The 26,328-nt window shown below is 45.3% G+C and overlaps 1 protein-coding gene across 4 annotated transcripts; it reads right to left on the bottom strand.

The window, feature by feature from the left end:
- Nucleotides 1-3,047: 3,047 nt before the first annotated feature.
- Nucleotides 3,048-25,963, bottom strand: BCORL1 (BCL6 corepressor like 1). 4 transcript variants are annotated; one of them, XM_053473756.1, is made up of 14 exons: nucleotides 25,843-25,963; nucleotides 17,580-17,747; nucleotides 17,297-17,396; nucleotides 14,054-16,696; nucleotides 11,498-11,648; nucleotides 9,462-9,542; nucleotides 8,770-9,156; nucleotides 8,145-8,365; nucleotides 7,573-7,800; nucleotides 7,103-7,269; nucleotides 6,091-6,236; nucleotides 5,439-5,516; nucleotides 5,142-5,298; nucleotides 3,048-4,663 (listed from the first exon to the last, which is right to left on the bottom strand). In XM_053473756.1, the coding sequence occupies exons 2-14, from the start codon at nucleotides 17,663-17,665 to the stop codon at nucleotides 4,393-4,395; spliced, it is 4,716 nt and encodes a 1,571-aa protein (XP_053329731.1). In that variant the 5' UTR covers nucleotides 17,666-17,747; nucleotides 25,843-25,963; the 3' UTR covers nucleotides 3,048-4,392. The 4 variants fall into 4 exon arrangements, with proteins under 4 accessions (XP_053329731.1, XP_053329730.1, XP_053329732.1 ...); XM_053473755.1 differs by lacking the exon at nucleotides 25,843-25,963 and adding an exon at nucleotides 24,635-24,722; XM_053473757.1 differs by lacking the exon at nucleotides 25,843-25,963 and adding an exon at nucleotides 24,635-24,722 and having other exon boundaries at nucleotides 17,306-17,396.
- Nucleotides 25,964-26,328: the final 365 nt, after the last annotated feature.

Below are 26,328 nucleotides of genomic sequence, written 5' to 3'. Positions count from 1 at the left end.
TGTAATGATCACACTGTGTATGTCTGCATAGTTCTGTTATCGACCAGCAGGGGGAGCAAAGAGAGATCCCAGCAGGGTCTCTTCTCTTCCACCTAGACGTAGTCCCAGTTGTCAGCTTTGAATGGAATATACCAGAATGGAATATCGGATTGGCATTCATGTACCAGTGCTCGTGCCAAGCACCGATTACACCGCATACAGCCAGTGAAGAGTCCAGAGAGAGTCCTGGATGCTGTAAAAACATTTTTTTAAAAAGACTAAGATGTACATATATGCCCTAATGGTCATCATGGTACTGTTTCTGAGCACATATGTGTATGTCTATATGGGTGTAAAGGAGTGGCTGCCTGAACCAATCAATAACTATCAGCAATTTAACAATAACAATTATAGCTAAATAGTGTGGCATACTTGTAGCATATAATATATATATATATATATATATATATATATACACACACACACACACACACACACACCTGTGTATGGATGATTCTGATCCATAAATACAATCATACAGGTATCTTTGCGTACAGAGCTCTAATATGTATGATTTGGGACAGTGACAGATGAACTTCATCAGGAAGGAGAGTTATTACATGTGTTAGCCAGCTCTGGATGTCTGCGCATGTCCAAAGACACAAAGATCCCTGGCAGCAGAATTCTGCACAGTACCTAACAGCACCTCGCATAACGAAAGAAAATAAAGTTACTTTTAGTCAGTACTAAAAGCAATCGAGACAGGGGCCTTTAGCTACATTTTTAATACATATCCTATGCATCCAGTTTAACGTTACTATAAGCATCTGGCATCAATACACCTATCAATATCGGGAAATCCAATTGGAAAATATGGTGAATGATGAAGTAAGACTTAAACATGAAATTACTCTGCGGCCTTGACACAGAAAGCGGTGCAGGAATTCCCCATGGCCAAAGCTTATGAATATATTATAGGGAGACTCCAGCCATCGTATGCCCTTCGATAGGTGAGTGATCCTTTTAAATGAATTCTGCAGAATTACACCCTCTGAATTTGCCCCATTCCTCGTCAGTGAATTGAAATGATGGACCACGGAGGTAACGGGCTGCAGCTTCTCTCTGAGGTAAGTAACTGTTTTGAAATGCTTTTTTTTTGCAGGAGGCTGTCTTTAAAAAAAAAAGAAAGCCATTAGTGATGTCACTTCCTGTAGTCTCCTCAGTCACACAAATTCCTCCTAAACAGATGAGAAAAAAACATATTTAGGTAACAATACAGCAAAAAAAAAACAGATTATATGGGAACAAGAAAGCTTTTTTTTAGAGCGACGCTAAAAAAAAATATGTGTGGCAAAACTGAACTTTAACTGAACCTTTCAGGAAGTGGAATTTGGGGCAGGGAGTAGAAACGATCAGGGAACAGCCAGGAAATTCTCTACATTCTGCAGCGCTTAATTAGAAATACCAGCGAGAAGCAGGCGTGCAAGCAAAATAAAGCTAGAAACGGGAAATTGTGCACAGAGGACAGAAACAGCCAACCGGAAGGCAACAGAAATTCTAAAGTTTGATAAAAGACCAAAATATACATAAGTAACCCCAAAACTGCTTTTTCTCAGTCGCTACAATATAAAATGTAGTTAACTTAAAAAAAAACACAGGAATTTTTGTAAACATGTTGTGCATGGTCTAACACTAAAAGGGTTAATTGGCCAAAACGGATGTGGTTTTTCCTCAGAAAGTCTCTTCTCCCAGCCCTTTCTGTGAGAGATGTCGATATAATGCTGGAGGCGCCCTCAAGGGGTCACAACGCACCAGCGAAAAAAGGCTGAAGACAGCATACGTCCCATAATACAAATATACAATGGGGGGGGGGTTTAAACCGGTATCTGCCGTACCAACAGCAATTGTATAGCTCAAGGGGAAGAAAATGTCCTCTGCTGCCCATTTGTAATATGATCAGATGCCATTTGTGATGAGGTGCGATCTAGGGGATCCCTGAGCCGTGTGTAGCTCTAGGCCAGCTTTTTGAAGCGGTGGGCTGCCTGTGGGCAAGCAGATATTTCTTCATTGTCTGCCAACCGGTAAAGCCACAAACATAGGACACAGGTCAATGTATTTAAACATTTCTTTCTACTGATCTATACATTTGCTTGGAAGCCTCCTGGCACAGTATATCGACAAACTGCATGTTCTGCTGGCATAGTATTTCAGTGCCAGAATCCATTAAAAGCCACGAGCCACGCCATTTTTTTTCAAAACTAGCGGCTGATAACCTCGGATACGCAGAGCGAGTGCCAAATGAGCTTTGGGCGTTAGTAGAGATGTGGTAAACGCCAATACAGCGAGGAAGTGTATGGGATAGACACACAGCTATCCTGAATCTAAAACAACGACCCATTAAGGTTTGAGTCTTTACAGCAGGAAAACGGGCAGACCAGATGGGGCTTAATGGTTCTTACTTGCCATCAATTTCGGTGTCTATCTGAAGGCATTGTTTTTTTTAAATAGAAGCATGTGACTAAATGGCAGGCACAGATATGTACGACGGTTCTTTATTCCTACAAGTTACCTCCATCTTGCTGGACGCCATCTTTGCTTTTTAGACAAGATGGATTTGGGGTTCTGTTTGAGGAAATCCTCATGAACACTCATGAAATGTTATTGCTCCACACATTTAAGGTTGCAGAATTCCTCTATATGTAAAGCCTGCTAAAAGGATGCATTAGGTGTATAAAACATGGATAGTTCAATGATTTTTTCCTCTTGAGTTAAGCTAAAGGTTCTCCTGTAGCTAGAGCCACCACCATAATGGTGATGACGGAGGCATCTCCTTTTGAGTTGCTCCTGTATGTTGCATATTTCAGCACTCCTTTAACTCATCTAAAAATGCCATGTACATGGCTCAAGGCCTAGATTCCACCAACCCTCTCCCTTTTTTCTTTTTAATTAAAGTTGAACTTTGACCCCAAACACAGACAACCTGTAAGTGTAGCTCAACACAGGATAACCCCCAATTCCCACATTTTTTATTTATTGCTCTGAAAGAATGGATTGTCCAAGCCTTCAAATGAATATTTTTTGTTGTATTTTTAGCACCCGTACAATAAAACTGTACCATTTACAATAAAAAGAAAAGAAGAAAATTCAGTTCAAAAGAAGATAAAGTGCCGTGTATTTCATCTGGAACAATGCACGGCTTTGCCCTGCAGAGAGGGCATTTGTGGGCTGTTTTTTTTTATCTATTTAATTTCCTTAGTGGAATTGGACAGTTTCACACTCTCCTTTCACTCAAAATTGCTTTAAAATTTAGCACTTTACTATAAAAAGTAAGAAGCATTGGATTAGGTGGGAAGAAGAACCCTGAGCTCATTCACACGTATTCCTTCTCCCCACTCTGGCCATGCTGCTTAATGATTTGCAGTGTCCACCATAACAAGCAGAGCTGAAGCATATCTAGTGGCGGCAGCAATGCCTGAACATTTCATTTTTTGTGCGATCAACGCTGCGCATGTATTTTAATAGTCTGCAACCTGGTTTTTTTTTTTCTTACTAGCTCAGGCTATCATTGTGTCCTTGGAAGTCCAAGCAAACAGCCTCGCCATATCATCATTCAGTAGAAGGGCACACCGAAATGCGCAGGGTTTTCATCAGAAGAGTCACTTTTTAAGTCAAAGACTGCGAAACTTGAAGCTGCGCGGCTTGTGTCTTGTTTTTGCTGCCAGCACAATCGTAACTGAGCTGCAGTTATCGTCCCTCCATTCCCAAATTCCTCCAATAGTTTCTGTCTGCGAGATGGACAAGAAAGAGCTTGTAAACCTTTGTGACCTCCTTGGTTGTGGTTAGCTTATAATTCTCAAGTTTCTTCAGACAAAGATCCATGATTGTCTATCCTGCTCTGAATGTTGAGTGGGTCGAGTTGATCCAGAATGTCTTCGGGGAGAACTGGTATTTCATTTGCACATAATGTACAGACAAGACACATACATTTACAACATGTGATGACTGAACGAAGGGAGTCACAAAGACACACACACTCAACACAAATTATATGAGTAAATAGGGAGAAGTTGTATGTGGTAAATGGGTTTAGGAAGATGATGTACTGTGATTTTCTCCGCCACATGCCTAAAGTTACAATTCCCATTTAAATACTTTGTCTTCAGCAGCCAGGTAAAGGAACATCATTGCTCCAATAGATAAACATAAAAAAAAACTCCACCAGGTCCACCAACGTTGTCCAACCCCAGAGAAATCAACAGCTGACATGTACCAATGGCAGATGGGAGGGAAAAACAAAAGATCGAACTAAGACACCCATTCAGAAATGCTGGCATTGTTAAGGCTGCCACCTCTTTGTCTGGTTTTATTGCCTCAGATGCAGCTTAAGGGTCCTTCACACGTTGTTGTCGCTTGTCAGCTGTTGACACACTGAAATTCCACCGAGGATCCCAACAGTTGAAGCAGCTCCGGCTCATATCGCACCAGCTCCACCATTTCCCCGACGTCCTGCGGCCATAGGTCCATGCCTTCGGAGGCGGTCAGAATTTGACTCGTGCACACCTGCCTGGTGAACTCTTTCTTCTGCATGCTAGCGATTTCAAATTTTGGATAGCGAGCCTGAAATATTCTGGAGGAAAGTTTGAGCTTCTTCAAGACTTCAGAGAAAAGGAACCAATTACCGGGCCTGTTAAACATACAAATATAAAATTATACATAAATATATATATATGTATATTATTTAAATGTATAAACAATATCATTTTATCATGTTTGCATTTTTTAGTAAATTAAATACACAGCACAAAAGTATAGTTACAAAATTAGGGGGAAAATAAATCACACATATTGCTTTCACCCCTTAAGGACAACAGGGTGTTGATAAACCCATTTATGACAATGCATTGTGAGCCAGTACATGTACGGGCTTTGTCGAGAAGGGGTTAAAGTAAAATTATTTTAGTCTGTAATAACAAACTTGCTATACGTCCTCAAACCAAGTTAAAGAAAAAAGGATAAATATATTAAGTTCTAAAGAATGACACAAGAGGGCAGCATAATCCCGTTTTGCGGCACGGTGGAGGTGGCGTCCCCTCCACATTAGATTTTTTCCATCCCTAATGAATTATTACATTGTTTTGCCTCCGCAGGAAGCTGCTACTTACCCGCTAGTGAGAGAGACGTGCAAGTTATAGCAGGAAATGAGTGGCTTATCAGAGAATTCAAACATGAAGTTGTCCTCCAGATCTTTGTCTCCCTCCTCCTCTTCATTTTTCTCTGAAGAGTCCAGAAGGACATCATGGCCAATTTCATCTTTGCCACCTAGAAGAGAAAAAATGGGTTATAGAACCGCTAGAAGCTCTGACGACACCAACAAACCAAGATACCAACAATTCGAGGTATACAAGTGTTACCTACCATCGATGTACAAAACAAGGCAGATTTTTCAATAGGTTACTTACCCAAAATGCTACTACTGTAGAAGTCCCAAGCTGCGCGTGGATCTCCGTCAGAACGACCCCGGAGATCAGAGAGGTAATCTGCAAAAGGAGCAAAACGAGGACATAAGCAAGGAGCAACTCAGTCATCATCAAAACAAAAAATACTCTTTTTAATAGTTTTGTATATACGGTTATATATCACACAACAAAACAGTCAGTTTTAATAGGCTGTAGTTGTAAGTGTAACTTTGGGTGGGTCGCTGTATTCAAAGTAAGATATAGGATCACATATTTGTGGTGAGCCGGTTCTTTATTATGTATCTAGAACAAATAACAGGGCTGGAAGTTGAATTGATCAAATCAGTAGCTATTACCTAGGCCTTTCTGAACTGATCCTCTAATTATTTAATCATTTTGTATAGTTTCCATTACTACTACTGAATGGACAGTCTATCAAACTGTGACTACAGTATTCAATCCCACATTAGCTGTCCAACCAGGCTACAAGGGCTGTTCCATTAAAGTCACAAGCCGGTGAGCTTAAACAAAACCATATAGTCGATTTAACTCAGGGGTTTGTGGCTCTGAACACGCGGAGCACGTTTGGAATATTCTGTGCATGTTTCTCACTTGCTTTTCTGTGAGTGGTAGAGTTACAAAGGTCTCAGCTTACCACTCAGATATGTCCTCATGACCTCACTGCTGGCCAGCTTCATGGGCGTTTGTCCAGAGTAGGTGGCTAGTGTTGGATCAGCGCCATAGGACAGCAGAAGCCATACGGTCTCCAGGTTATCATTCACCACTGCATCATGGATGGGTCTGCAAGAGAAATGTATCTGCGTTATAAACAGCCCCGTCCGAAGACGCTCTTGTCAAGGAAGCATAATTTAGAAATAATATTTAGCTTTGAGGGAAAAAAAAGTAAAAGCCTCGGGTAATAAACGAGTAATCAAAAATGTGTTGATTATATGTAAACAGAATTCCTTCACCGGCCCTTCTCTTCTGGCTACGTTTTATCAGGCATTCACGACAATCCAGGCTATTTTGGAAAAGCAATACCATCCTCCCTCTTGATCCCCCCAAATATCCGTCCTCCAGACACCGATAAATTAGCAGATCCTATTTGCGATGTCACAGCCTGTGTGCATCATCGCTATGGAAACAAGAAGGCTGACTGGGCAGGCGGCCATTTTGGAAAATTTCCTGGGAGGCCCCTGGTCACAATAGTGTGTTTCTATGAGCTTTAGGTCTAACTCCTACTCATTTGAGAATAGATATGCAGCTCCAAAAAATAGAATGCTTGCTAATTTTTGTGATGGAATTTATTACTATAACATCTCCCAGAGTTTAAGGATATGGAATCAATGCACAGAGGATGTACAAATGAAAGACTAAAAGAAACGCTTGGAAACGTCCCTAAACGTCCTACAAAATACAAAACTGTAGGATTTTCTTGTCACTGCTGAATTTGCAAGGAAGGTCCTACCAAGATTAGTCAAAAGCCTAGTACCCAAACGGTATACTTCAGTGATGGTTCCACTCTTTGGTACATTGAGGGTGGTTTTCACATATTTGACAAAACCTTGGCTTGTTAAAGGGGCAGATCCAAAAGAATGAGAAATGCTGCTCAGTTGGTTAACCATCAGCTAATCTCTAGAGTTACGTTCATGACAGCATGAAATTACCTTGTGCCATCCTGCGCGCTGCAGTTCACGTTGGCTCCGTTATCCAGAAGGATCTGTAGTATCTCCGTCCAGCCACGTGCACAGGCTTCATGTAGTGCGGTGTAACCAGCGTTGTCCCGGTGGTTGATGTCTCCCAAGTCTCGCTGAAGACAGTAGAGGACGACATCCTGGGGAATCACCAAAAGTATTTACTAAAACTATTTGGAAGAATTAACTTTAACTCAATTCTGATCTAGACCACAGGCCACTGATCACTGATCCAAGGTGTTGAGCTGTACAATAGACACCTATACATGTCATTAGGGAGGTCTGCTGGGAGGAGTTCCACTGCTATAGTCTAAAAACTTGAACATCAGCCCTAACACGTGACAAGTCTCTTGTTAAAATGGTGTTGCGCTATAAACATGTAATAAACACACACATGTACTGGTCATCTGTGGCTAAGAGTGCTTAAGATTCTTTGTACTCACTTTGTATCCTAGCCGAGCGGCTCGCTGCAGCAGAGTCTCTCCGGCATTTTTGTTCACAATTAGTCTCCTGGCCTCAGGAGGGATGTGCTGAGCAGACGGAGTGTCAGAGGAACCAAGAGTGCTTGTACGCCGAGATCGCTGCGGGGTGACTGGATCAGCACACTTCCTGGAAGACGGGGATTTGACCGGACTGCTCTTGGGGGACTGACTTGTCCGTCGGACCTTGCCCTTTGAGAAGAAAAAGGGTATCTAAAATTAGAAACGCTGGAACGCAAAGTACATAAAAATACCAAGCCGGCAATTAGATGACACATGTATAATTCATATAGTCACAGCATATGAATGCTCGCGGATAGGTGTGTCAACTAAACTGAATCACTAAGTGATTCCCAAGCATTAGATGTAATTTAAGGACATTTTACTTTACTGAGAGGGTGGTAGATAAGTAGAACAGCATCCCAGCAGAAGTAAAGGCCGTCAATGAGGGAACAGCGACAATTCACATTATGTTACAGGACAGTTTGGCAATACAATTACTTAAAACATTTTGCCCCATATATCCAGTTTTCTACCTTTGCGTCTTCATCTGTGCTTCCTCCGATATGCTTTGTTTTGCATTTGCGTTTCCCCGAGGGTTTATCTTGGGTCATCGACGTAGGCGACTCATCTGGGCTGCTTTTGTTAAGGCCGTTTCTGGATTCACCTTGTTTCTGGGATTCCCGGGAAGATGGAGGGAGCTTGTTTTTAAGATCGATATCTCTGTCTGACAGAGAGGATTTTCTTTTCCGAAAATCTGAAATTAAAAAAAGAGGCCAAATGTAATGATGATTTAATGATGGTGCGCAAAGTTACCAAACCATCCTCCTAACTCTCAGTATGTGTACATCAATAATACTGCTTTCTGACAAACTAATCCAACTCTTCCCTCCAGTTTATTCACCCACACCAAGAAGCAAGCCTAGCAACCTTGTTCTAATATACAGTTACTCTCCACAGCAAATACATCACACTATCCTAAATGTCCGTGGTCCAGCTACTTCTCACAAGTCACCAAGATTCAGCTATTACTTCATGGCCATGAGATGGTTTATCCTGTTACAACATCCACTATACATTTGTTAACACTCACACAAATTAAAACATTGGTTTAATCAAAATCTGTTCCAAGAGGCCAACGGACCACATTTAATGGCTCACCTGATCTGGCTTTTCTTCTTCGGTAACATTGAGATACCTCTTCCTCTTCTTTCTCCGTCAGGTACTCGCCGTTCTGGTATTTTCTATTTTTCTGTCGCCTCCTTTTCCTCCTTACCAAAGAACCATCTTCATTTTTCTCATCCTCCACTGCTAACGGGGCCCATGGCTTCCCTGTGTCCTTCACTCTGTTGGACAATTCCCACGACCCTCGTAAGACAGGAGTGATGGGCATCGACTGTGGTTCTTCTTTGGGCAAGGTATATTTGCGGTATGGGCAGTCTTTATAAATATTCCTTGGTTTCCGTCTCTTACAAGGCACTTCCATTTCCTCCTCTTCTGAAAAGACCCCTGGGCAGGCAGCCATGTTGTCCGAAGAACCAACATTTCCTGGGTAAAGAATAAGCAAATTAAGTGACTCTTGGCATATCTGGCCTTCCTCTAACCTTTTTACTCCAAGTCCATGGAATAATGTCTACAGCCCTAAACAAAGCCTGAGGGGCGCATTGCTCTGATGAATTTACAAGTGGTTCCATGCTACCTCCTCTAGATGGACTTAGTCAATGTGCTTAGTATTCTATCCTACACGTCTATGGAAGAACTGGTAAAAGGGGAGTCACATCAATAAAGCCAATGTGCACACCAACAAGCATTAGCATCCTATAACTTTTCATGGACCCTGCTGTTCCCTTTACCTTTCTGGCTGCGGGTTCTGCTTTTTAAGACAACCGGGATGAAATCTCTGAAACTGTTCTTGGGTTTCTTCTCTGGTATATCTAGCAGAGAGAGCACAGTCATCGAGTTAGTTTCTAAATTTACCTTGTACAAGATTTTACATGTATGAATGAGGGCACGGGGTACAATGTCTCGGTGGCATAGTGCAAGTTGGTAGCTATGCATCGGTTCTACCGGGTTTCTCAGTGTACCTCAAGGAACATTTGCTTCTCAAGGTAGGAAGGAATGTTGGGGCTCAGATTTTTTTATTTTTTTTTTTTACTTATACACAAAGAATTTGATTTAAAAAAAAATATAGAATGACACAATTGCAGACAGAACATCCCGTTACCTTACTGTCTACGGCAGCCACTGAAACCCACACCCATAAGGAAGGGGAAAAACTGCACAATGCTGCATATTAAGGTTTCCTTTTTCTGACCAATTAGCGCAATAGATGCCTTATAATTACGTCAAGCAGAGGTTCGTAATCAGGATATATATAATGTTGCTTATCCTGGCACTTCTCACTGTGGGAAGGGGAGGCAGATATACAGCTCTCGCCTCTCAAGAGGCTTTCGATGTTTATGTGTACATTGTGATGCAGTACGAAGAATATCATATTAAGCACAAAAACACAAGTAGAAATGATGGGTCCAAATAACGAGCAAGCAAATCATCAGCCTGTATTTGTAGAAACGTCCAATCCCAATCCCAACATTTTGTGTTTGTAGCACATGCAATCGCAAATCTCTCTTCGTTCAAAGACATTAAACGCCCCAGCAAACAAAACCATGAATTATCGAGTAGCGGAAAGGGCCACGCTGTAGGGGTAATTCATAAACAGACTTCATTTGCTAGAACAGGACCGGTGGATAAGACGGGGGAAACCTTCTGCAGGCTGCAACAGGAAGTGTGACTGAGGACACAGGAAGGACTGTTAACGGCCTGCCAGTGACTCCAGCTCGTTATGTAACATCCTCCAGTCGCAAAAAAAACTCGAGTCAAACAGAATTCCTCGCTAACAATTAGTCGTTCACATACGATCTGCTTTCATTACTTTGTGACCATCAGGCGGTAGCAGATGGATTACCGAACGCTAGCATAATCTACATCGACTGGGGGGGACTGGCTTTCACCAAATTCCGAAATATTAGCACTATTTTTTTTTTTTTACTATTGTTATTTTTTATAGAGAAATTAGGAACTGGTTGATTCCAGTGTGTCAAGCGAGTGACTTTATAATTCATTTGTTTAAACATTATTTACATGTAATTAATAATAATAAATTATAAGGCAATTATAATTACTACTCATATAAATTCTTGAGCTTTTAATTATATATTAAAATGTCCCTCTTCTTGATGAACCCAAAGTCCAAAGTAGGGGTGCAAGGTTTGAATATCTCAGACAAATGGTATATAGATACGGCTGTGATACTTTTATAAGCCCATCTTCACTTCAGTCCATTCCAGAACCATTAATCAGGGTGAATAATGTTTAGTCTGCTGTTTAATTGCGTGATGTGAATAACAGGTCTGTGGATCTACAGAGACTCATCATCAATAGCAGATTATCCTAGATGGACTTTTAAAATGTCAGGGAGGTGCAAGCTGGATTCTTCAAAGCAGGCAATAAATACAACATACAAAGCAAAAGCAGACTGCAATGTTTCAAAGTACGAAGGGGTAGACTGAAAAGTTGAATATAAAATACAGGAGATCCCCTAAAAAAATAATAATCACAAAGACTATTCTGGAAGCAGAAAATTGCTCGTAGTTGTTCTGTGATTACAGGTCCTTCGCAACAGTAAACAAACCAATTAAAGAGACTGCATGCACTAAGATGAGAGAAGTCTTGAGTGACGGAGACTGCGGTGAGGCACCAAAAACTCTATGCATTGACCCATCTCCGGGCTTCGGAGAATAACGCAGGGATTAAAGAGACTTCTCTCATTTTATTGCATCAAGGCCACTTGTTTTGTAGCCTAGGACAACACGTTACTTGTGACAATTACCTCTGTCAAATTCCGGGTCGAAGGGTTCGTGCTTTATAGATTTTCTCCTCTTTCGCTTTGGCCGTATGCGATTGCTCTCCTTTTCAGTTGCCGTGATCTTGCCTACTTTCTTCTCAGGTACGGCTTCTGTGATTTTTGCTTGTCTTCTCCACTGAAAGGACCAGAAAGACACTACATTACAAACAGAGGTTTGGGAATCCATTACGATCCCATTAAATCCTATAGCTTGAAGTTAGGGAGCTCCTGTCTTTTTGCTTTATTATCTACACTGCCCCTAGAACATTTCTAAACTTCGTTGGTGTTTATGGTCAAAATCCAGTATAAAGTGTATGGCCAGTGTTCTTTTAAAATGCAGAGAATGGCTGACGTGCCAATGGCAACAGACAAAATGTCAATGGGACTCTGGCCTGAGAACATCCGTTTAAAGGGACAGAAACCTCTAATCTAGGAGACCTTTGCGATAGAACAGCTGACATTCTGTTGACCACTTCTCAGCCAAACCGACGCAAACTTAAACACACTGACGTACGCTGAAACACATACCGTATTGGCTCGGATATAGGCCGCCCCCGTATATAGGCCGCACCCTAAAAGTTTGGTGCTTTTTTAAAGAAAAAGTTTTTTTCTTTAAAAAAGCACCAAAAAACATGCTGCCACTCTGTCCTCTCCCCCCCCCCGAGATATGCTGCCACTCTGTCCCTCCCCCCCCGAGATATGCTGCCACACTGTCCTCCCCCCCCCCCGAGATATGCTGCCACTCTGTCCTCTCCCCCCCCCGAGATATGCTGCCACTCTGTCCTCTCCCCCCCCCCCGAGATATGCTGCCACTCTAACCCCCCCGAGATATGCTGCCACTCTGACCCCCCCCCGAGATATGCTGCCACTCTGACCCCCCCCCCCCCCGAGATATGCTGCCACTCTGTCCTCCCCCCCGACTTACCAGAGTAGACTCCCGGGTGTCTTACGGGCCGGAGGGGAACATCTATGCACATCGTGTATACAACTCCCGGTGCCGGCACTCAGCGGAAGTACCGGCACCGGAAGTTGTATACGCGTATTGCGTAGGTGTCTTCCGCCGGCCCTGCAAGACACCCGGGAGTCTGCCCTGGTAAGTCGGGGGGGTTAAAATGCATCGTGCGGATGTTCACCGGCAACGGCGCATCGCCGCTGCCGGTGAATGTCCGTGCGATGCGCTTAGACAACCTCCCGTGCCGGCACTCCCCCCGTGGAAAGTGCCGGCAGGGGAGGCTGTCTCAGCGTATCAGACAGTAGGATGCAGGTCCCCCGCACCGCTGCGGGGGATCTGTATCCTAACCCCGCTGCCTGCCCGGCGCCCGGGACTGCATGTCCCGGGCGTCGGGCGCTAGACCCTGAATATAGGCCGCACCCCCACTTTAAAGTCTTAAAGTGGGGGAAAAAAGTGCGGCCTATATTCGGGCCAATACGGTACTAGTCAAACACACAGTATTCTCAGCCAAACGGCACACATACCACTCTGAGCCTTAGTGTGGAGCATTCCCCCATCAAAACACAGAAATGTAGTTGGCCTTCCTGTGGCACACATTGCATCCTTGATGTTTAATCTATGGGTGGGATTGGTGTCACAATAACACTAAACTGGGTAATAGCAGAAAAATTACAACTGGAGAAAGGAGAAACTGACTCTTTATAATGCACAGTGACAAGATAGAATTTTTTAACTAAACACACCAAGCTCACTGTTTAGTTAATAAACCCCCTTCACTTCATACTCCTGGAATCGATTACTTTGCACATGTCAAGGAAGATATGGGGGAATTCATGTATCTGATTAAACGAGAAATTCTGGACTAACAGTAAACTATTGTTTCGAGAAGAGAAATCCTCTACTGCCAAATCTTTCTCTTTCTTTCTTACTCATATAGCTTCAGTTATATTTTATAAGAGAACCCGTGTGCGAAGCACACTGAAAAAATATTAGTTTAGGCTATTAAAAACATTGGTTAGTATCTGGTTGTACACATTTTTATGAGATTAAAGTAGAATTCTAAAGAGGTTGTGTTCTTGGATCAATCAATCCAACAAGCAGTGCATACCGCATTTTAATACTTACCTTTGGCTTAGTTATTTTACCAACATCTCATTCGTATGCCTAAATTATCGGTCTATTAAACATTGTTTTGTTAATGTGAAATATGTTGGACACACTAGTTGGACCCTAAAACTAGGTAAAAAAAACTTCAAGAAGAAAGGCTCCATTGTGTGTACACAATACTCATATAGTGCACATGGTGCCTCAGCACAACCAAAACGGGTATTTTTCTGATTTGAATTAAATGGGTCGGGCATTGTGATGATAAGGTCCTTCTCAGACTGACAGTGTTTGATATGACTAGTTCTATTCCATATTGGCCAAGATGTGCCATTTAAGTTTGAAGCCCGGTTCAAGTCACCCCAACGTTAGTTACGGAAAGTGCTAGTAGACTATTTACAAGTGAATACCAATTGCAAAGTTTAGATATTTTACATGCCATGTAGTCCTGCATGTAGGTACACAAAATTCTCTTTCTCACTCACCTTTCTTCTGTTAGGTTCTTGGGATGCCTTAGTAACATCTTCATCCCTTTGCTTCGTTCTAGATTTAGACCTCTGAGGCAACGGTGTGATTGTTGAAACCTCTTCCAGTCGCTTGGAACGGCATCTTAGACCTGGCTCTTTCTTAATTCTAGTCTTGACTTTGGAAATTGCGGGTAAGTCGACAGGTGACCATGGTGGATTTTCATAAGAAGAAATACATCCAAAGTTCTCATCATCATCAACCCTTTCAATTTTGACCTTACTCAAGTCTACCTCTTGCACACAGTGTTGAGAGTCTACATTCTGTCCTTTCTTGCGGCTCTTTTTACTACATGCAGAAGTATCTTGAGGCACATCTAGCCTTGAACCATTCTTACTACAGTTCTGATCCAACAAAGAAAGGCAATCTTTTTGTTGACTGACTAAAGGCTGTTCATTTGTCATGTACGTGGCCAACACTTTGTTTTTAGGTTTGGAGTCACCAAATGACTTCCGGGGGCAAGGAAACTTAGGGTGTATTTTTTCTTCCTTGCAGTTAGCTTTGTCTGGGGACTTTAGAGTTGCATTCGCCCCTTTTATGCTGTCTTTTCCACTTTCTGCTGGCTCTGCAGGTTGAATATATAAGACAGAGTTTCCTGCAGCAGGTTTGGGTGCAAGCAATGCTTTATTTGCATTAGATTTACGTGACTTGGATACAGTCTCACATGTCCTTCCCTTAGCTACCAAATCGTGCTCAGGAACTGATGCTACAGTATTTTTCTGCTGAGCATCTGGAGTTTCACCAACAGTCTTTTGAGGCGTAGCAGTGGGCTCAGCTGGAAGTATGTTTGGGAACAAAGTGTATTCCCCAATAGGAAGTCTATGAGGAGGAGCCTGGTTGGAATGAAGTGTTCCTGTGGCTGATATACCAATGGAAAGCAGGGAGGCCTGTTGGTATGGAGACCAACTGACCGGCAGAACCTGAGCATTGCTGGGCTTCCCATTTAAGGGACACTTTGGGTGTACACTCCCATGACCACGTAAAGACCAGTCCTTTGGAGGACATAAAGAGGTCACTGAAGTAACATGACCCTGAAGGTACCTGTTAGCTGTAGGCTGCTGCACATCCACACTAGTCTGGGTTCCTTTCTTGCTACATGATCCTGAGTTCTTTGGATCTCCCTGGTCAATGATTGAGATTGGCTCCTGTTTTGCCAGATGTCGGGAGTCTTTGCTAAGGCTCATATTTGAGTCTTTGTTTAGCAACATAGAAGCAGGCACTGGGTTGGCCACTCCAACATAAGTACCAGGGATAGTGCTAATGAAAGCAGCTGAATTTTTGATCCAAGATCCTGGTGCACCCAGTAACTGAGCTGACCCTGGATCTCCGTTACGGAGGAACTCTGGAAACATTACTAACGGGGGTACTGCTCGAATGTTCTGGGTAACACTGCTGCTGGTGAAACTGTTTTGGATAGAACGTTGAGAACTACAATCAGACCTGGACAGTACAGTAGACAAAGAGGCTTTCCCACTGGTGTGGACCGGGGTCAACACTGGCATAGGTGGAGTTTTGCGCTGGTTTGGTGGGGTGTGTTTTTGACGGTGGGATTTAGAGGATAGATCAAGAGGCATATCACAAGAGTCCTGCGGGGAGACTATCTCCCTCTCAAGTTGTGGAGGTGACTTTAGTGGAGAAATTGATGAAGATGCAGCATCGCTTTGTGATTCTAGGTTAGAGGATGTCCTGGTATAGGAAGCAAGGGTAACAGGGTTAATGACTACCGGGAGAGTTGGATGTGAAGAAAGAACCGAGGATGAAGCATTGGAGGAAATCGCTGTAACATCTACAGATGTTGTGATGCTATTGTTGGTGGGAGGAGTGGAAGAAGTTGTGCTGGTTGGTTTTGTCAACTCTGTAGATTTGGAATCTACTGCAATGGGTCTTGCTACAGAAGATGCAAACGCTTGTGAATGTAGTTCTGTGGGTGTTATGATGCTAGGCAGACATCTATCCTGCAAACAGGATTGCAACATAGGGAGAGTCAGTGTGGATGTCACCCCAAATGTAGTTGGTAATGTAGTTACGCTGAGGGACTGCCCACAGTTAGGGGGTGGGATATAAACCAGAGGCTGTGTCGGTGTCAAGACCGCTCCAGGTGGAAAAGACAGAGGAAGTTTTTGAACACTGGGGACCTGAGTGGCGGAGAAGCATATTCCGCTCATTGTAAAAGGAGTCAGAGTGCCAAAACTGGAGGTCACAACGGTACGCGACGCCTCCACTGGCTGACCTGCTATTTGTAGATCAGCAGTCAGAACAGTCCTTTGCTTCACTGAGTGATCCCCATCGGCTGGTTGAAAAGTAGGGTCAGCCTCAGCTGCTTTTTCTGGAGCAGGAGTCCTTGCAGATTCCATTATTTTACTATCTGCATTTGAAGCCCCTTGAACGGAGATATCCAACATGTTGGCTAGTTGCTTTTTTTCCGGTACTGAAATACCAATACAGTTTTCAGGAGTCACCGCAGGGGTATCAACTGAATCAGAAACAAATATGGTGGGATCTGGTGGCTTTTCCTCTAGCTTCTGTACGGCTTCCACCTCTGCTCCTCCATCTTCCCGCAGCATCAGGGCATCACTTTGGTTAGTTGCTGGTATGAAATCCACCTTTGAACAGAAAACAAAAATAACTGAGCATTCACTCCTGTTTAATAAAGCTCACAAAGCCGTGCAAGGAGGTGACATGTCCTCTAACTTCTTCATACCCTAAAGACCTCACGCTAAGATATTTGTGCCACTAGCTTTCAAGTTATATGGGCTCATGTAGAATCTGTTCACGAGTACGCTCCAGATGGATTCCAATGCAAGCTCCGTTTAAGGATCATAGGAAATTAAGAAGAATTTGCATTGGTTATGCATTTTGGAGTCTCAGATTCAATGAATCTGAATATTTAAAAAAACAGAACATTAAATACGGCTACGGTTGGTAATATGACTGAGAAATGCAAAGCTCGATTTAGTTATTGTTTTACCCAAGATGTGCGTTTTACTTTAAGGTATAAGAGAGGAAGCCATCCTGTGTATAAAATTGTGCTACCATAAAGGATTTTTTTCCATTATGTCTACTGCGTCTGAGTCACGGAAAGCTCTTCCTTGTTGACCTATCGTATGGAGTGTCATAGAATCTATTGTTGCTTGGCATGTATGTTAAGGACTCTAAAGGAACTGAAGCCACAGTTCTACAAGAAATGATAGTGTGTTCCACACCTTGCCCACCTTGGAAAGAACACTGCTTACACAACGATCTTCAGACCCCAGGTGCTGGGAGCTGCTGGCTTTGGACTCCTCATCAGACAGTGGTGTTCTCCTATTTAAAAAAAAAAATCAAATCAGGTCAGTGATTAAGTTCATGAGGGAACATCAACTTTCCATGGCCCTGTACAGAACAGCTAATTTCTTAGCATGGGCCAAAAGCCTACAATTAAGGGTGTAGTGCATATGAATCAGCCTAGGGTAATAAGAGTTTAGTAGTAGAGGAAGCTGGTTTCACCTGTCCTCGTTGATGCCACACATGCGCACGTGATCTGCACTGGTCCAGTTGTGCACACCACTGTAAAGTGGGGCAGCCGATATCATGGCAGGCGCTTGCGCCCCTGGAGCTGCTGTAGACGTCTGCAGCTCCCCAGGCTTTATTTATGCCGTACGTTAAAGTTTCCTCCTGGAAGGGGATGAAATAACAGTACAACTGTATTAATGATTATATAGTCCCACCAATAACATCCAGAGACTAGTGGAAGCCCACCAGTTTTATAGAACTTTAAATGTAATTAGCATTTGCCAAAATGTGTACCAGGTTGGCAGTACATAATAATCACAACTACCTCCAGAGATCTGTTCTCCGAAGCCTGCTCACACAATCTAAAACAGCATTCTAACCTGCTATAAATCTTCTAGCAACTCTTTAAAGTGAACTTAAAGCTTTATTTTTACATTAAAAAAGACCTTACCAGATCATTAACCCACCAATGTCGAATGCTTTCCCTATAGCTCCTGCTATGTCACAGGGCTCTGTGGTTAGGCTGCAGGGGAAGATCAAGGGGCAATAGGGGCAATCAGGAGCGCTGGGCCGTGAGGGCTCTGTCATGTTACCCAACGTGACAAAACTAATTGGTATACACGGGAAATTATGATGCATGTATGTCTTCTTAGCGAATAAGAGGCTTTGCCACCTTAACGCAGATCGTCCCCAAAACAGTTACTATCATGACCTGCAAAGATCAATAACGTGCCCACGATGAAATAAAAACAGCAAGGCATTAGGTGATAAAAGCGTAGCTAAATACACTATCGGGGTTTTAACGTTACAGTTAATTCTGTGTTTTAGACTCCAATTTTGGGAGTGGAAATGGTTAAAATCCCTCCGTATTGAAGAGGACGGGTCATTTTTAGGGAAGGTGGGGGGGGGTTTTGCTGTGAAACCTGAGCTCTTCTTTTCACACATACTCCTATTCAGTGACAGGAGAAGATGTAGTCAGAAGATGACCAGGTCATTGACACGTCCCTTGAAAAGTCAGAAAGCCCCCCACTCCAATTTATATCATCCAAACCTCTATTCGGAACAAACGAGAACATAACACACATTAGGAAATGTACAGGAAACAATGAATTATAATTATATCTACATCCGAGAGATGGGATAGGCAATATCCAGCACTTCAGCTAATGTGGACTACAACTTCCGCAATACCCTACAGCAGGTGTGCCCATTGCCAGCTCTAGACAAACGTATGTAAAGCTTACAACCATCTTAGGCTTTTTAAGTATTTTTTTTTTAACAAAATTTAAGCTAATTATAGTAAAGTAGCATAAGGAAACCCAGGTGACAGATACAGTATGAGCAGCCCATCCACTACCCCTTATTTTACACATGGCTGAATAAGGCCCTCTCCAGAGTGACCAGTCCCTTGACATTACGTGCAGCATGGTACAGACATGGCCTTGAAAAGATCCCACTGGCACTGACCTCCAGTCACCGGCCGCAGAATGTCTCAAATATTACAGATCTCTGCCACATAAGGCGTCCTCTTAGGAGTTATGATAGACATCTTCCAGAATAGCCTCCAGATCTTGTGACTCATGTACACAAGCCACAGTTCTTCTGGTCTCCTCCAAAATACGAATAGGTTCTACATTAACCCTGATCATATTAGAAGAACCACGGGGTGCAGTACGAATTGTACTAACTACGAAACCTACGCAAAGAAGACCATTTTTAGTTGTAAGGAATGGAGGGCTGACCTCTGGCCACTGGCCCCCGATCTACATTCACTCAAAGACCTAACACCAATCGGTCAGGGGTCGCGGTGCTGTAAATCACAATGGCCTTCCTCAGTTTCTTCACACTCGGATTTGTCCATTCTGGTGCACGGCTGTACCCATGATTAAGACTTTCAGGCGGGAACAGAGAGGGCAGCAGTGGTACCTTCTATTGGCTTTGGTTACTTACAGCTTTAAAGCAATACTCTAAGCCTCTACGTTCGTAAAGCAACAGCCATTTGCCTGTCATGTCATCTTAGAAGAATGTATAATAATTATGGAGCGATCTTATTTTTTTGTATGAGTCAGGAATATACGCATCCACAGAAAGTGCCTTCATGTAGTACAAGCAGTTGGGATCCATAACAACATTTCAGGAACAATTCCTGGATCCCCTGACTTCTCCTGTCTGAGATGCTACAACGGTTGCAGCGCCCAAACCAACTATTCATTAGAAAAGTTCTCTGGTGCCCCCCTAAGTATGCCAGTCAACCAGAGTACGTTCCATGTTCATCATGACCGGCTGTACAAGCTAGACCATATACTTGCACCGCCACATACGCCCTGACCCTTGGCACAACCTGGTGAAGCCAACTATATAAAGGCACCGAGTGCTACTAAAAATGAGCTTCAGCAGCTGTGAGGTCCAAAGAGAAACAAGGTATAAACCAAAAAGGGATACAATTGTTCCTTTCAGACCTTTCCATAATAATCCCGAGAGCCAATATATTAACCCCTTCCACGTGTATTCCTATCCCAGCCTCTAGCAAGCACATTCTGGTCATGCCCAATGCTACAAGGAAGCCTGTAACAAAAAGGCAGGCGATTCAAAGAGGAAGAACTTGGGGTGCTGTGATCTGATGCAAATAGCTCCTGGCTGGCTGAGGGTGATAGGAGTTGCAAATCAGCTGTGGGAAGGCTACAGGTAGCCAGACACCCCACGCATGCTGCTTTGCGAGACAGGTAAAGCAGGCGTGTGTACTGGCAAAACACAAGGGTTGCGGACAAACGTTCGTCAGTGCTGCTCACGCCGGGAACAAAATGAACCAATCTTGGGATGTCACATGACTCCGGCAGCCACAAGGGAGGGGAGTGCGAGCGTTCAGTAACTTCGAGACTGCGAGGGATTACAGGCAGTTAGGGGAAGAGGAGACCGTGCACCAGGCACTGCAATTAATACGTCCCCCTGCGTGATGTGGCTCGATGCGGAGGAAGAGAGCTTAACTCTCCCACCTCCTTACCTAGTCTGACACCATCGCCTTCTTAACAAACTGAAAGCAAAATTCTGCTTCCTTAAATTCAAAGGGGGAAAAAAACCTCAATATCTGAAGTCAGAGCGAGCGGGAGAATTCTGCATTATTTAGCGAGATTCTTACAAGAGGAACGACGGTAATTTGAAGAAGAAAATAAAACACAAGCTGAGCCAGGATACCGATCACAGCGGACGATTGGGACACCCAGTTCAGCGGGAATTCTGTCCCCGAGACCCAAACTTCAGTGAAAATTATGAAAATCCCACTCAGAGGCAAAAGGGAATTATGGCCATATTGACCAATACTAGTTTTTTTTCACCTGTTGTTAACATTCACTAGATCTTTGCGGCCAAATACACAGGAGGGAAGCCTTGCGCGTGTATACAGTTCTGATATTAACATGTTGATGAAGAACAGCTACTGGCCACTGGCAAAGGATTGTGGGAGTTGTAGTTTACTGCCAGAAGAGAACACACAAGGAAACGAGCAAAATATTCTTGGAGTTAACAGAACATCAGTTATTGATATACAATTCCCGTGAACATCTGGCTGAGGAGGACCATGGGTCACCCCCCCCCCCCAAATTAATGATATCGCAAAAACCAAAGCGCCCTACTTAACGCAGACTCGCTCAGAGATTACCAGACGGTGACGTTACTCCGTAATGAAACGCATCGAAACCAATTCTAATTCTTTAGTAAGAGACGCGGGGACAGATCTAAGAAACCCGCATCGTGCTGTTTAGGGATCCGCGCATCCGCAGGATTCCGCACGATCATTTATTTACTTCGCCCGTATTCCGGTCCGCTTTGTGAAGTTTTATCCAGACATTATGGAGACGCGAAAGAACAAATTACATACGAGGATCCCTGCTTGGGCGCTGCAACCACATTCTGATCACATTATAGTAATAATGCGGGCATCAGCCGCAGAGACGAAGCAGCGGCGGGGCGATGGCAGAAAGTGCAGTCTCCTGACACCAGCTGCCGTCCGACAGGCGTGAGAGCAGCGCTCCCGTCACTCAGGAGAACGTTGTCTGCGTCGCTGCCCCCGTGCACCAGGAGCACGTTCGGGGGGTCGTAAGACTATCCGCGGAGTACAAAGCCCGGGACCCTCCGCGCGGCTTCACTTTCCATTGAAAGGGGGTTCAAATATATTCCGCAGACAGGATTCAGTGACAGGGAGACAAAAACAGGTCACACGCCACACACACGGAACCCTCTAGTGCACAGCCGACTAGCCTGCAGCTCTCTGGTGCTTGCTGTACCACAACTCCCATCACTTTCAGACAGCCACCAAGCCATTCTTTGTAAAGAACAGCTACTGGAAGGATTTGCCTCGTTATTAAAGCTCAGCGTCGACAGACAGCCCAGCCGCCGACGGAACTTCCACAAACATCACCGCGCTCGGCTAAACACGGCGTATTCACTAAGAGCAAAGTCACAAGACATTAAACCTGCTTTTGATTCACAGAAGCGCCTGCCCCGACGGGCCGCCGGCGAGCAGCGTTTGGAAACACGGGCCGCTTCCTCTTTCACAGAATACACAGTTTAACCCTTAAAACACCGTAGGACCCACAATTCCACAAGAACCAAACCTTCTCACGGCACAATTATTGTCCGTCCCAAGGTCTGAGGGGGTAATAATAGCCGTACCCGCAGTCTACAACCAAATAAACAACCACCTAAATTCAAGAGAGCTTTATGTCTCATCCTCACCTGTTCCGAAGCAGGTACAATATTGTTACTAAGCGCACATTATCACCCGATTTATTTTACCTTAAAATTATTTTGCGGTATTAAACGATCGCACCCTGTCCCTCTCACAGGTGGTATGATCCAGTTATAGGTTATTGCTTTACAGGTAGCATAAGCGCAGACATAACCATCGGGGTACAATAGGCACACATACGTTGGAAAAGGGGGACCCTGCAGCGCAGAGCTTACAGTCTACGGCAAAGCCGTAACTAGGGATCGTGGCTTCTGGAGCAGGGTCAGAGGTCAAGCACATGGAGGATCAAGGAGATTGCCCACACTCAGCTCTAGCGTGCCCCTTGCCTTGCTGTGGCAGATGCCCCTCTTGCCCCATATAGGTTACGGCCTTGGACTAAGTAGTAGGGAGTTGACGGATATATAGAGCGAGGAGTTCTGACGTTAAGTCAAGGCGCCCATGTTACAAGAACGCCTTACTTTGTAGCTCTGCTGTAAGTGAGCTTTTGAAGTTTTGGAAGAACTCATTTTTTCTCGAGTACTTTAGTCATTTTATTGGGTCTGAACTGGAAAAAACGTAAGCGGAAACAAGTTCAACGAGACGTCAGATGAAGGAACGTTCTCTGTTCCATTTATAGGAAATGCAAGGGGGCTTCACAAAACGAGAGTGGACGGCAGGACGGACGGTTGGGTGGACGGCGGGACGGACGGTTGGGTGGACGGCGGGACGGACGGTTGGGTGGATTTCCCAATGAACAAAATTAAACATGACAATCCCAAAAGCCCAAAACCACAGACGGGGCAAACAGAAATATTATTAAACCCACAAGCCACAAAATCCGACTATCACCTTGTCCTTCAGCCGCAGTAATATAGAAGCAGACAATGCCAAAATGCATGTGATCTGCCCCAAAATTACAGAATCGCACGTTCTCCTACGTAAGGAAACCCGCAGACGGCCCGCTGGGGAGCCCCACACACACTTACCCAACGCGCGCACCTGACGTCGCCAACATTTTGGGCCCTAAGCAGATGGCGATCCGAGAGGCGCACGTGCTGGTGGAGAGCGGCTCAGACTTTTAACACGCATGACGTTTACAGAAAATGCTTTACAGATATTACTTAATATTCTGATTCCTTCATTCTATACAAACCAACAATATATCCCTTTCCCAGATCACAGTGGATGGGATAGAAACATCTAAATATATTTAACAATAATCTAAAGATAGAGGGTCAGATGCTTAAATGTCATGTAAGGACGTTTTACTTCATCGAAAGGGTGGTAGATGAATGGAAGAGCCTCCCAGCAGAAGTGGTAGAGGCTAATCACAGTGGGGGGGTAAACATGAATGGGGTAGGCATGAGGCTCTCCTGAATCTCAGACAGGACCGAGGACTGAGTCTCTACAGCAGATGCAGCGGGCAGACTGGAGGGGCTGCACGGGTCAGCTCGGGATGCACGGAGATCATGCAGCGCATGACGTGTTCGCATGTGTGGAAGCGCCGCTCATGCATGTAGTGTGCTATTGGCGTGCGCATCGCCGGAGTGGGAGTATTTACTGTACTTCGCGCAGCGTATGTCACGATCGCTCCCGCAGGCTGTGGTGCTGAATATCGCGACAACCCGAGCCACGAGCTGCCTTCCCACCCACACCCCTCCACACACGGCACTGGTGACCCGATACCCGCGGGGGCCCCAAACGAGGTGTTGGATGGGGGGGAGGGACACATGGGGTAAACCTGTCATCCCCTGCCCAGGCCCCAGGGGCACTCCGGGAGTTGCGTGACCCCGATCACCCAAACCCGTACACCGGCCGGCGCAAACAACTCCTGTCACTGGCCCCAGTCCCGGGCGAACACCCGCTGCCTACAAGATAAGGGCGATTCGCAACACCCCCCCCCAAAACATTTAGGGGTAAACACTCCCACCCGCGAGCGTACGCACCGCACTCCGGTCCAGACAGGTAAGTGCGGAGTTGTAGAGAAACGGGTGCTAACCCGGGACCTTCGAACTGGGCTCCCTCACATCCAGTTGTTACCATGGCAGCGGAACCCCTCACACCCGAAATTAGTAGCGAGACATTCACCCGAAGTGACCCGATTTGCCCCATCGGGTGTTAAGAGTAGGTGAGGGTGCGATACCCTGCACTCTGTTCAGCCACGGTCCCGTGATGGGATTGGGATGTGCTGCTCAAGATCGGGTGAGAAGGCGGCCGATGTGAGCCCGGTGGGGGGTTTAAATGTCCGGAGCGTCGGGGACACACGGGGGGGGAGGAGGAGGGGGCGAAGGGTAAATGGGGAGGGAGAGGTCGTTAAAAGACGCACCTGTTCCAAAATTCCACTCCAAGGGCGACGGCCAATGGGCGGCCGGCGGGTGTCTCGGGTGAGAGGCTAGCCGGCTGGTGTCCGCGAGCCCGTACCAAGAAGAAGAAGCTTCGGCGGAGACACTGGCAGCCAGCGAGCGAGAGCAGCGAGCCAGGCCGCGCGGGGCGTGACGGGAAGTGTAGTCCAGGCACCGCACCGCCCACCACTACTGCCAATGGGCAGCAGACCGGTGGGAAACTACAAGTCCCGACGTGCGCCGCGGACGGCCGGGGGAGAGGATAGAAAAAAAAAAAAAAAAACAGCGCACACACATCCATCCCAGGGAGACACAGGGAGGGAGGAGAAGGACAGGGCATCTCTGTGACACACAACGCTTAGCACAACTACACAACGCGCACAGAGTGGGAAGACAACGAGCAGCACAGCCCGAGTACCGGGGTATTCCTCAAATACCCCAATAACCCCACCTGAAAAGTGGGGAACCCCCACAACTACACAATACGGAAAGTGGGGGCATACAACAAATACCCCAACTACACGGGAACACAACAACACAATAAATAACCCAACTGCAAGGACCTACACAACGCATACCCAAACTTTACTAAATAAAGCACACAACCTGCAGGATAAGGTACTCAGTCAAACTATACAATGTGCAAAGTACACACGTAGAAAAATGCCACAAAAGCGCAATCACACAACAATCACCCCAACAACACGACCGACACGCAGCCAGGCGGCCACAATTAACAGCGTTACGGCCTGACACATCGTACACCCCGATCCCCCCGAATCACACCGTGTTCCCCAGCCTGCCCCCCCACTCCGCACATCCCCTGTAACATGTATGACCCGCTCCCCGGGCAGCATTCATTTACATATGGGGCTGTGTAGGGGGACCCCAGGTGAGGTGCCCCCCCCGTTTCCCCAGACGCGATACCCCCTGAATGTGGGGAGGGGGACCCGGTTTGCTAACACCCTACCTTAGGTCCAGCAAATGGAGGCTTTTAATCTGTTTACGTGCTCGCAAAGTTCTCCCGAATAATCCCCCGGTGCGCAGCTCGTCGCCACCTCGGTGCGGGAGCTTCGTAAATACAGCGGTAGATCGCAGCGCAGACGCAGCACGCCGATGCCACCCTGCACCCTGAGCCTAATAAAATGGCTCCCGGATGACTTTGGTTGGGGGGGGGATCCCAAATACATACCTCGGTACCCCGAAAACACACCGAAAGGAGGAGGGGGCGTCCGACCCACCTAAACGACTGCAACTTGTCCGAGGGTGTTCCCTGCGATCGCAGACACGGAAACCCGGGCCGTGACGTGTTCCTTCCACGCAGAATTTATGCCGGGGGAAGCTTAGCGATCAGACGGAGCCCGATCCCTTCTCACACTCACGCTCTGGCATCGGCCCTGTGGGTTTTGCCTGCATTGAAATAAACATGGTCGGGGGCGAGCCGAGCCCTTCCTGCCTCCGCACATACCTTACAGCAACGGGCACCCTCCAGCTGTAAAATGAGCTACCACTCCCAGCATCCTCAGCCAGCTGGGCTCTGTTTGAGGATGCTGGGAGTTGTAGTCTATAAAAAGCAGAGCAAACTGCCCACCTAATGTAGTAATAATTGCCGATACACCCCCCCCCCACCATCTGAATCTATTAATAACCCACAAATACGATTATGCAGGGAACACCC

The sequence above is a fragment of the Spea bombifrons genome, chromosome 8 (genome assembly GCF_027358695.1).
Source record: "Spea bombifrons isolate aSpeBom1 chromosome 8, aSpeBom1.2.pri, whole genome shotgun sequence".
Classification (NCBI taxonomy): Eukaryota; Metazoa; Chordata; class Amphibia; order Anura; family Pelobatidae; genus Spea; species Spea bombifrons.
Note: the sequence above shows the minus strand (reverse complement) of the source record. Positions and strands in the feature narration are given on the sequence as shown.

What these genes read in the sequence shown, in the direction of transcription:
- BCORL1 (XM_053473756.1), bottom strand. Translation starts at nt 17,665, where the DNA reads ATGATATCGGCTGCCCCACTTTACAGTGGTGTGCACAACTGGACCAGT. An exon ending in TGTGGCATCAACGAGGACAG is followed by an intron (nt 17,397 to 17,579) that starts GTGAAACCAGCT and finishes TTTTTTAAATAG; the next exon opens with GAGAACACCACTGTCTGATG. An exon ending in CATGAGGACATATCTGAGTG is followed by an intron (nt 5,517 to 6,090) that starts GTAAGCTGAGAC and finishes CTCCTTTTGCAG; the next exon opens with ATTACCTCTCTGATCTCCGG.